This window comes from Astatotilapia calliptera, chromosome 15 (assembly GCF_964374335.1).
Source record: "Astatotilapia calliptera chromosome 15, fAstCal68.1, whole genome shotgun sequence".
NCBI classification, from domain to species: Eukaryota; Metazoa; Chordata; class Actinopteri; order Cichliformes; family Cichlidae; genus Astatotilapia; species Astatotilapia calliptera.
The window spans coordinates 34,378,502-34,389,961 of NC_137436.1; the positions used below are offsets into that span (position 1 = coordinate 34,378,502).

At 44.1% G+C, this 11,460-nt stretch overlaps 1 protein-coding gene across 5 annotated transcripts; it reads right to left on the reverse strand.

Annotated features, from left to right (window-relative positions):
* Positions 1-119: 119 nt before the first annotated feature.
* Positions 120-11,379, reverse strand: strap (serine/threonine kinase receptor associated protein). Of its 5 annotated transcripts, none has more exons than XM_026194136.2 (10): positions 11,241-11,379; positions 10,070-10,263; positions 8,898-9,033; positions 6,372-6,453; positions 3,626-3,698; positions 2,879-2,978; positions 2,655-2,792; positions 2,356-2,492; positions 1,316-1,507; positions 120-786 (listed from the first exon to the last, which is right to left on the reverse strand). In XM_026194136.2, exons 2-10 carry the CDS (start codon positions 10,179-10,181, stop codon positions 725-727), a joined length of 1,032 nt encoding a protein of 343 aa, XP_026049921.1. In that variant the 5' UTR covers positions 10,182-10,263; positions 11,241-11,379; the 3' UTR covers positions 120-724. The 5 variants fall into 5 exon arrangements, with proteins under 5 accessions (XP_026049921.1, XP_026049922.1, XP_080146191.1 ...); XM_026194137.2 differs by lacking the exon at positions 11,241-11,379 and adding an exon at positions 10,392-10,509; XM_080290065.1 differs by lacking the exon at positions 11,241-11,379 and adding an exon at positions 10,392-10,500 and having other exon boundaries at positions 1,316-1,465.
* Between the last annotated feature and the right edge of the window lie 81 nt (positions 11,380-11,460).

Genomic DNA, 11,460 nt, shown 5'->3' on the forward strand with positions numbered 1-11,460 from the left:
AGACCTTCCTCACCAGCAAACGTTATGGTTATGTTCTTTTCAGCATCTGGAGTGTGTATTTACAGTAAGCCTGCACATTTGGCAGGCGCGACGGTCAAGAAATAAAAGCTCAAAGTCCCTTTTTCTTTGTGCATTACTTTCAAATAAAAGTGTAATGCTCAGTTTATTTCATCACTGTGCACAAATGAAGACAGAAACCAAACAAGAAATAATCTCCTCTCCTTTGTCACAAAACAATATTAGCTTTGATTTGGACACTTTAGAACAACTTTAGATACTCAAGCAGAACACTGTAAAATACTCAAAGCAATGCTTCTTTAAGAAATGAAAGCCTCAGAACTTGAGCACTAACTCATTTATTCCTGTAACCATGAACAGAAAACAAGCCTTGGTCCAGCTCATCAAACACCTCAACACTGAAACCAAAACCGATGATGATGATGACGACGTCGTGCAGTTTGGGGTTGGCGGCTCTACATTAATAGAAGTTAGAGGACAGACAGAAGTGGGCTGATCAGAGAGAAAGCAGGCAGCAACGAGCTCACACTCACAGCTCTACTGCTTCACTCTGCAGCCCATGGACTGTCGGTGTGCAGGTGAGTGGACTGATGCTGTGACAGACAGGCCAGTCTTAGTGTCCACATCAGTTCTGATGGATGAAAATGCTCTGGACTTGGCTCCTTTCGTGGATCTCGTTGAGGCTCCAGAAGGCGACGCCCTCTCCTCAGGCTTTGATCTCAGGGGTGGAGGTGTACAGCTGCTCAGGGTTCTCACTCCCCAGGTCCTCTGAGAAGGAAGTGAAGAACAATGTGATACATGACAGTGTAATATCATCGTATGTGTGTGTACACACACACACACACACACACACACACACACACACACACACACACACACACACACACACGTATATGTATAATCATACTATGTTCTGTAAATATACACATACACAAACATTTTACATGCTGCCACAGTTTAAACTCGAGTATTTTCCATGTGGTCATGACATGGTTTGAAAAATGTGCTACGCTGTGGTATAACATCATATGGATAGTTCACAGAGCTCTGAGGTCAGAACAGATGACTGGTCAGCAGCAGCACCGCCTCACAACCTTTGTCTCTTGTGCATATACAGTGCACAACACCACACAACTGAAACAGTGTTGCCAAAGACTGCTTTGTATTGCTCTAATCTTTATAAAAACTTTTTCATTCATTCGTTCAGCATTGCTGTCATTACAGTAACAGTGCAACAGTGTAACTGAATCCAGATGAAAGCATGAACACGTGTCATCAGTTCAGAGTTCAGACTTACCAGGAAGGACACACTTCCACAGGCCGTAGGTTTTTCCCACCGCTGTCTGCCACAGTCGGAGAGTGCCGTCCTCCGAGCCACTCGCGTACAGCTCCCCGTCAGGACTGAAGCGAACACAATGCACCGGACCAAAGTGCCCCTTGTAGGATTCTGCAGACACATGAGCAGCAGCACCATCAGTTTCCGATTGGTCTATGAAAACATAAAGGAGTAACTGACCAAAGAATCAGGGTTTAACCTTTTTTTTTACATTTACAGATAAGTAAGTAGATCCTGTCATGAACTGAGCTGAGCTGGTCAAACAGCGAGTTTAAAAAAAAAAACAAATAAAAAAACAAAAACAAAAAACAACCCCCTCTCTCTCTAGTGACAGCAGAACAGAAACGTTGGGATATGTGAAACTGAAATGAAAACAACCTCGTGAACCCAGATGTTTTTAAATTAGTCTCCTGCTCTAGCACGCTGGCAACACATGTTTTTCATTACGCTCATTTTGAATTTGATCTCAGCAACACATTGGCAGCAAAAGACTGGGGGAAGAAAAAAAACAAACAAAAAAAAGAATCAGCTCGTGGAATGTCCTGGTCAGGAACACGAGTGGGAATGAAAAGATCATTTCTGTTAGAGAGCCAGAGGTTCACATTCAGTAAAAACTCGTGTACAGACTACGACAATCTGGTGGCGTCTCTGCGTGCAAGGGACAAGGCCAGACATAAGTATTGGATAGCTGAGACATTCAGGGCTCAGCGGAAAAGTGAGAAAAGTCAGCAGCTGCTCCCCTCAGCAGTTAAAAGAAGCGAGGATGGTGCACAGGGGGAAACACAGCCCTGTCCTCTCTTCCACAGTTGTGTGGCTGCCATCAAATTCAAAATGAACGGTTTGCTCAGTGCGATTATTCAATATGTTTCCTAGGTTCTGTTGTGAATAAAATACGAGTTTATGACTTGCATTTATTCTGTATTGACAGGTTCTGTTTCTAATTTCATTAAAGGAGTCAGACTGCTTCTCTTCATGATACAATGGAGCACTCTGCTGCTCACCCAGCTCTTCCTTAGTGCTGTAGTCAAACTTGTAGAGCTTGAAGTCATCACCACCGGCAACAAAGAAGTCCTTTTCTGGATGCAAGGAGGCTGAGTTGATAGGAGCTGGGGCCTCCACAGTCTTGATCAATTCCAAGCTTGATAATATTAATAAAAATAGAAACAAATTTAAATTATAAATGATGAATGCTTAATCAATAACAAAGTCAGTAATAAATCAGCATTAATAGAGGTGGTGGATGCCCTCTGTTTTATACACGTCACTCATTGACAATGAACGGGTGTGGCTGCAGGCTGACCTCAGAGCGTTGTAGAAAGCGATGGTCTTTCCATACGTGATCACAAGAATCTGTCCATCAGCTACGTACTCCATGCTGCTCACGGACGTGTCAAAGGTCAGTGTTTTCACCTCCTCCATGGAGCTCCTGTCCCACAGCCTACACACATGAACAGAGTGGTTGCTATGTCTACTGTCAGAAGTGAGAGGTAAGACGGGTGAGGGCGTGTGTCACAGTGCACTGACCGGATGGTTTTGTCGTCAGCAGCAGAGAGGATCTGCTGATCGTTGTTGCACCATAGAGCCTTTTTTATGGCCGACGTGTGGCCCGAAATTTCCTGTGGAGCTGACAGGGACACAGAAGCAACAGCCAGACACATTATACCACACCCAGAATCACTTCCTCCTGGTTTAGTGCCTCAGTAAACATCACATTGCAGGCTACCTCTACACCTGCTATAGCTCAACCTTTGACCTTCAGGGCATAAAATTTCATAACTGCATTTTCTTCTTTGGGGAATATCTAGGTTTTGACGTGTCCAGGATCTTTCTGTGAGGTTACAGTGAGCTGTGAACTGCTCCAAGCTGTGCTGACAGTAACCATCTGCTCACTGTAAACAAGTGATCGATAAAGGCAACTTCCTCCACCAGCACAGACGGCACCTTCTTCATGAGTTACCATAGTAACACCTGCTGCTGTGGAAGTTTTCACAATAAACTGTTACATTGTATATAATTATTTACACTTGATGAATTTGTCAGCTTCATCTCAAAAGAGTGATCATGCAGATCATTTTGTGATTTTACCAAGTCTTACTGTGTGTTCCAGCACAAACCAATGCTGCCGGCTGCTGTATAACCACCCACACAGCTCTGCAGTACATGCAGCAAGTGGCTAGTAATGGTCTAGCGACAGTACATATGGATATGTGGGAGCATGTACTGGTCATATGGTCCACACATACACGTGTGTGCATGAGCATGTCCACTTACCTGCTTCAGGGCTGCTCAGGTCATAGATACGCAGCAGTTTGTCGTTACCTCCAGTTAGCAGGCAGTTGCTGTCCTGTCAAAAAGAAGCACGTATTCATGGGAGGCTCTTCACTCCCACCCAACAAGCACAGAGAGTAAAGCTGGATTTATAATCCTGCACATGTGTCATTTTGCAAACAGTTTTCAGTTGTAAGAGGAGTGAGGGCGTGGGGGCTTGTCACTAGGAATGGGTATCGTTTAGGTTTTATCCGATACCGGTGCCAAATCGGTACTTTTGAAACGGTGCCGGTGCTCAAACCGGTGCTCAAACCGGTGCTTAAAGAATGGAGAACACAAAATTGGTCCAAAAACCTCTCATGTTCAGCTGTTTTTTGTAAAAAGATAACAATGTGTGCCTTTTCTGCAGCTATGGGGCATATATGGTATCACTCTTGGCTGGAAGCAGTGCTTAAACAATGGAAAAAACACAAACTTTGTCCTAAACCTCTCATGTTTAACTGTTTTCCACTTTTTCTTTGGTCATTTTAGCCTTTTTAGCCAGGGTGAAGGGAGTATCTGCCATTAAACAAGAAGACAGCAGCATGTAGCTATGATGATGTTTGCTAGTTCACCTTACATGCATTAATGTAATAACGTGGTTAGCCTACTCACGCAGACAAGAACGGCTGCTGCTGCCATCATCATCCGTCATCATTTCTGCTACACTGGCAGGGCTAGGGGCCAGGACTCTCCTCTTCGTGTTTTTGGGGGATGTTGCATAACAGGCAACCCACCCGCAGTAGATGTGCTCGGTGTGAGGTCTCGCAGCAAGCTATCAAATACGGCGCATTTCTGGGCTTTTAAAAAAAACGCTATGCGTCGCCAGGTGTTTCATCGGATTTGAGGTGTTACCTCCTTTGACAGTATCACAGTATCAGCTTAAAGCACTTGTTGCAGGCTGCTGAGTTTGCATATTTTGCTATGAAGTACAGCCAGACTTTTAACCGCTTCGCCTTGGACATTTTTAATCTGTAGCTCTGCTTTAACAGAACGTACGTACGTACCTGGCCCCGCCTACTATCCTCGGAAACCTAAAATGATTGGCTAGAATCTAAAGTGTATCACAGCTCAGGAAAAAAAAAGCACCGAAATAAAGCACCGAAATGTACGTTGCTTTTCGGTCTGGTTACTACCGTTTATGTCAGAACCGGTGCCACACCGGTACCCATCCCTACTTGTCACCCATGTGAGACATGCTACCGAATGTTGATTGGTTGATAAGTGAGCCGGAATAGAGCAGGAAGCTATAGCAGAGTTCAATGAGGACGAGGCAAAACGCAAAAAACAAGCTCAAAAAACAAAGCATGAAAAGCACAGATAGTGACACATTTCATTGTTCCACAGAGCTGTGAGCGCTATAGTGCAGTTATGGCTGTAAAGGCCAGGGCTTGGTCTGCAGAGGCACTTTTCTCCTCCTCCTCTCGCAGTCTTTGGAGCTGCTGCTGTGATTGTGAAACTGCTGAGATCCCACCGAGACTCAGACACAGGAGCTTGCCACTTCATGTGCCCTCCATATCTCTCACTTTGTCAACCAGTATCCAAACGTCATCATTGAATCCCTCTCATTTTCTGTGGGTTCTCTACCTTGTTTGTGTGTGTGTGTGTGTGTGTGTGTGTATTTGTATAATATTTATTTTTTCACTTTGAAAGTGAAGTTTTTGTGGGTAAACACTTGCTCTGAGTTCTTTAAGTGTGGTGCTTTATTCAAAATTCATGGTGCCCCAAATGTGTCCATCTGAGTACACTATTCCAGAATTCACCAGGAGTGGGAGAACTTCTAAGTGATTCTTAAGGTGTTTTCACAGCTGTGCGCTTAGTTCATTTAAATCAACGTGATTCAACCCCGATCAGAACCAACTACCCAAACCTCTACATTACAAGCTTGAGCTAAAAAATAAGTTATGTAGCCATCTCCTGATGATTGCTCAATCATCCAGGTAAGAAAATCCCACAAACGTTTTCAGTGGGAGAAACGTTTTTTCAGACTGATGAACAGAATGCTTTGTATTCTGGGATGGAACAAGGTACTACAGATGTGCAAAGGTCTGTACGGGCTAGAAGCTACCTGTGAAATGAATGTAAATTCTCCAAGTTTTCCAATAATACACAACACAGCACTTTCTTCCATCCCAGACACATCTAGCCAATGAGCAGACTGAACATTCTCACGCGGTTTGTAGTGTTGCATTTTGGCTCGAAAAGCTACAAGTTTGCAAACTCATCAAACAATTCAGACCAGAGGAAACCAACTATAGGTGAGAAAACACCTCACGCACTACAATAGGTTATCCAGATAATCTGTTTGCTTTTGAAGGCAATACTGTAACATGCATCCGGTGAATCTTTGCAAACAGCATATTTAACTAATATTTATTACGAGGCACCGCGTGCCTGACATTGTAACTGGAGCTGAACACTGCTAAAGCTTTGGCCCTAGAATCACTACGGGCATGCAGGCTCAAATGTTTACTTAAACATTTGAGCTTAAATCTTAAATCTTTTACTAAATGGTGATTTGAACTTGAGCAGGCCAGGGCCTGTTAACTTCTGGTTAGTGATCAACATTGACAAAGAACTTGTTTCACAGCACTGACTGGACTAAAATGTTACCTTATCAACTATATTCTGTTCTTGGTGAAAGGTGTGCATCAATTTAAACCCACAAGTAGAGAAACACATACAGAAACACATGATGAAGTGCACTGACCTGAGTAAAGCTGACAGTTTTCACAATGTGTTTGTGTGCCAGAGACAGGACCTCATCTCCACTCACTGCATCCCACACCTTTCTGCAAAAGTCCACAAGGGAGCTGTTAACAGTGACCTCACACTGGGGGTGTGTGTGTGTGTGTGTGTGTGTGTGTGTGTGTGTGTGTGTGTGTGTGTGTGTGTCAGTCAGTGTAATATGTGTGAATGCAGAGGCTGCTTTATACAAGAGACAAAGTCAGAAGACACATACAGTGGGGCAAAAAAGTATTTAGTCAGCCACCGATTGTGCAAGTTCCCCCACTTAAAATGATGACAGAGGTCAGTAATTTGCACCAGAGGTACACTTCAACTGTGAGAGACAGAATGTGAAAAAAAAATCCATGAATTCACATGGTAGGATTTGTAAAGAATTTATTCGTACATCAGGGTGGAAAATAAGTATTTGGTCACCTCAAAAAAAGGAAAATCTCTGGCTCTCACAGACCTGTAACGTCTTCTGTAAGAAGCTTTTCTGTCCCCCACTCGTTACCTGTATGAATGGCACCTGTTTGAACTCATCATCTGTATAAAAGACACCTGTCCACAGCCTCAAACAGTCAGACTCCAAACTCCGCCATGGCCAAGACCAAAGAGCTTTCGAAGGACACCAGGAAAAGTATTGTAGACCTGCACCAGACTGGGAAGAGTGAATCTACAATAGGCAAGCAGCTTGGTGTGAAAAAATCAACTGTGGGAGCAATCATCAGAAAATGGAAGACATACAAGACCACTGATAATCTCCCTCGATCTGGGGCTCCACGCAAGATCTCATCCCGTGGGGTCAAAATGATCATGAGAACGGTGAGCAAAGATCCCAGAACCACACGGGGGGACCTGGTGAATGACCTGCAGAGAGCTGGGACCAAAGTAACAAAGGTCACCATCAGTAACACACTACAACGGCAGGGAATCAAATCCCGCAGTGCCAGACGTGTTCCGCTGCTGAAGCCAGTGCATGTCCAGGCCCGTCTGAAGTTTGCCAGAGAGCACATGGATGATACAGCAGAGGATTGGGAGAATGTCATGTGGTCAGATGAAACCAAAGTTGAACTTTTTGGTATAAACTCAACTCGTCGTGTTTGGAGGAAGAAGAATACTGAGTTGCATCCCAAGAACACCATACCTACTGTGAAGCATGGGGGTGGAAACATCATGCTATGGGGCTGTTTTTCTGCCAAGGGGACAGGACGACTGATCCGTGTTAAGGACAGAATGAATGGGGCCATGTATCGTGAGATTTTGAGCCAAAACCTCCTTCCATCAGTGAGAACTTTGAAGATGAAACGAGGCTGGGTCTTCCAACATGACAATGATCCAAAACACACCGCCCGGGCAACAAAGGAGTGGCTCCGTAAGAAGCATTTGAAAGTCCTGGAGTGGCCTAGCCAGTCTCCAGACCTCAACCCCATAGAAAATCTGTGGCGGGAGTTGAAAGTCCGTGTTGCTCGGCGACAGCCCCAAAACATCACTGCTCTCGAGAAGATCTGCATGGAGGAATGGGCCAAAATATCAGCTACTGTGTGTGCAAGCCTGGTAAAGACCTATAGTAAACGTTTGACCTCTGTTATTGCCAACAAAGGTTATGTTACAAAGTATTGAGTTGTATTTTTGTTATTGACCAAATACTTATTTTCCACCCTAATTTACGAATAAATTCTTTACAAATCCTACCATGTGGATTCATGGATTTTTTTTTCACATTCTGTCTCTCACAGTTGAAGTGTACCTCTGGTGCAAATTACTGACCTCTGTCATCATTTTAGGTGGGGGGACTTGCACAATCGGTGGCTGACTAAATACTTTTTTGCCCCACTGTATATGCAGAAAACTCATTCAAAGCTCAGTGTGCAAAACTGTTTCCTCTGTGACATACATGTGATAGAACAAGTCAGAGCCTCGTCTTACAAATCAGTGAGAATGACGGGTACATCAATATATTGGCTTATAACAGACTCTTGGAAAATAAGAACATTTAGCGGGACTAAAGATTTAGCTGTTGTGTCACTGAATTGTCCTTGCTTTGCTGGAACAAAGGGATAGATAAGAATGAAATAATAGGCGCAGCAAGATATTCTATTGTCCACAGAGTTCAGCTCATGATCACACTAATAAAAATGGCTTTACTTTATTCAGTGTAAAGCTTTTTCTTAGAAGGATGCTGGGAAAGCAAGGGTCACCATGGTGACCATGTCTATCACAAAGGCATGTGGGCTACGTCACTGCTATAGCCAAGCTAGAAAGGTCCCTGAAGCTTGTACTAGCACTCACATCTAAGTGATCGATTTTCAATACCATAGCATGAAGCAAAACAGCCGTTTAAGGTTATCTTGAAATGAAATGAGACCAGATCACACATGAACTGAGGTTTCAGAGTACATACAACAATACAACACTGCCAATGGATGCATGACAGATTATCCACAGAGAGGAGCACTGAGGATAACTGCCTCTTTCAGGCTAGTTTAGTCTGAGTGTGTGAACTCACGCTGTGAAGTCGGCAGCAGCAGTCGCTGCTTTGGTGGCGTCTGTGTTTAGAGTGGCTCCCCAGACAGCGCCCTTGTGACCCAGAAACGTTCCTATCCAGTCCCCTGTGTCTCCCTGGCGCAACATGGGCTTGCCATCTGATGGAGAGAAGGAGAGAGGATGTGAGCATCACAGTGTAACGGCAGGGGGCAGTAAGGATAATCCACAGGTGTCTGCTAGGTCCTGCTGACCGTGCGACAAGCAGGGGTCACTGACTTCTAGGGTGACATTTGGTTGTTGCTAGGTAAAATTGGTTGTAAAGAGTTGGTACTGCATTGAAAACCTCCTTGCGGTTGCTCTTTTTGCTAGCAGACTGCCACGTCACAGTTTGTATGGAACATGCAGACTTGTCTGCAAGCACTTGCCAATTAGTTGCTAAGTGGTAGTGAAAGTTAAGAGTGCAGTGCAAACAAAAAGCAAAAGCTGCATCTTTTGCAATGTGTTGGTTTAACCCCGGAACAGTTAGGCACAACCTTGACACTGAAGGCACACTTTCACTGTTCAGAAAATGTTTGCCTTCAGTTGTAACAGCTTCACTACTGCTCACTTCAATACTGATTAGTTGGTGAGTCAGCATCCTCCATGCAAGCTATTAATAAATGACTCTTCCTAAAAGAAAGAAAAGGAAAAAAATGAACTTAACCTAGTAAATCTAGGAATAGGAACACTGTTTGCTCTCAAACGCCATCTTTCTCAGGGCTGTTTAGTTGCAGATCTGTAGCAACTCAGTGACATGAATACCATCTGACAGCCCAGAGACGATCATTATCTGATCATGGACTTTAGGACATGATCAGATAATGATAAACAGGATGCAATCTTTTCTATACTTTTTCAACAAAGTTGTACAATTCGAGATCAAACTTTAGGAGGAAGGTAAACCATCAGTAGTTAAGCTAGCCGCATGTGCCTCTCTCTCTCTCTCAGGCTCACACACATATGCGCCCCCGAGCGCACACAGACACACTTAATGACACCAGAAAACAATACAAAGACACAAAGTCAATCAATGGAAGAACATCATGTTTTATAAAGGGCTCATTTTAAAGCCCAACCCGCAACAGACCACGTCCAGAAGTAACACCAGATTCTCACAGGCTACTTTATGTTCATAGTCCTGCCAACACCTCTCACCCTTGCAGGCGCTGATGAGGAAGTATCCATAAGGAGTAATTCCACTGAAGGCCAGGTCCACCACAGGCCGGGTGTGACCGGAGCAGGTGAGGGGAGTCTGTCTCATCGCCATGGTCCTCCGGCCGGCCGGGAGACGGTTTGCACTGATAGAGGAGACGGTTGGATGCTAGCGGCTAGCTAGCAAGCTAGGAAAACTAGCGGAGTAGAAGGAAAACAAGATAACAAGCTAGCTTTGTAGGTTATGTTCCGTTGGATAGCAGTTAGCTGCTGCTCACACTGTGAATCAGAAAGAATAAACTGTAGGTCTGTCGTACAGCTCTACCTTCCAGCGAAGGAACGGCTACCGTGCTAATAGCTACAACATTGCAACTAACTAGCAACGTGCGACACGGCCAAACAACCATAGAGACGACGATGTTGCCGGTGTGTTACGCCAGTTCCGCTAATCATGACGATAACACTTCCGATGCCTTTCATAGTAAAAGTGTCATCGCTTCTAACGGACATTGATACTTTTAAAATTTTGATTGAACAAATATTGAATAAAGGCTTCTTCAGCAGTGCTGAGAGAAATGTTGATATCGATCTGTTATCAAGTAAAAACGGACAGTAATGTCCATACCAATACCTTTCACCCATAAAGGAGGCTTATGTGGGGGAGAGCAGTGTGTCATTATTTATTAGATGTATAATTATTTAATGGCGCTTCTATAGTTGAAATGTTCTATAAATATCTATCGTTATTATCAATACCTGGGTTGATCTACCCACCACTATTCTTCATGAGCTACCTGTCAGCTCGTTTTCGTTTTCAGACTTTAACTCAGACTTTTCATCGTGTAAAAGACACAGTTAAACGTTGTGACATGGAAGGCATCAAAGCTACTTTGTAAACAGGACTTATACTAATATTTCAAACAGAGATTGATTGTTTATTTGTATTACTTATGTATGTAATATTATCACAGCACGTAGTGTCAGTGTTACTTGGATGAGCGCACTTCAAGAGCCCGTGAAAGCTCTAAGGCTGTAAAAGACGTGCAGCTGTATGCGAATGCTTTCTAGTTTTTAGTGTTGAGGTACCGGCAGATCTCACACCAGGAATGAAACTATTAAAACTCTTTGTTTCGTTCGCCCCCATAAAACAGAAAGAATGTATTTATACTCTTACCTCCAGAGGGCGCTGAGTGCATGGATGTATTACTGTAAACGCTCAGTGTGCAGCAGGATGACAGGGAGAGAGGAAGGTGCCTTGCTTCACGGCTGCAGGCAGAGATGGCGTCCTGCTGCCGGTGAATAAGCAGAAAAACCAATCAGAGGGAGGAGAGAGAGGACGCATCTTTCCGAGCATCGCACGGCTGAGGATACTCCCGCTGCGATGGCAGCAGCGC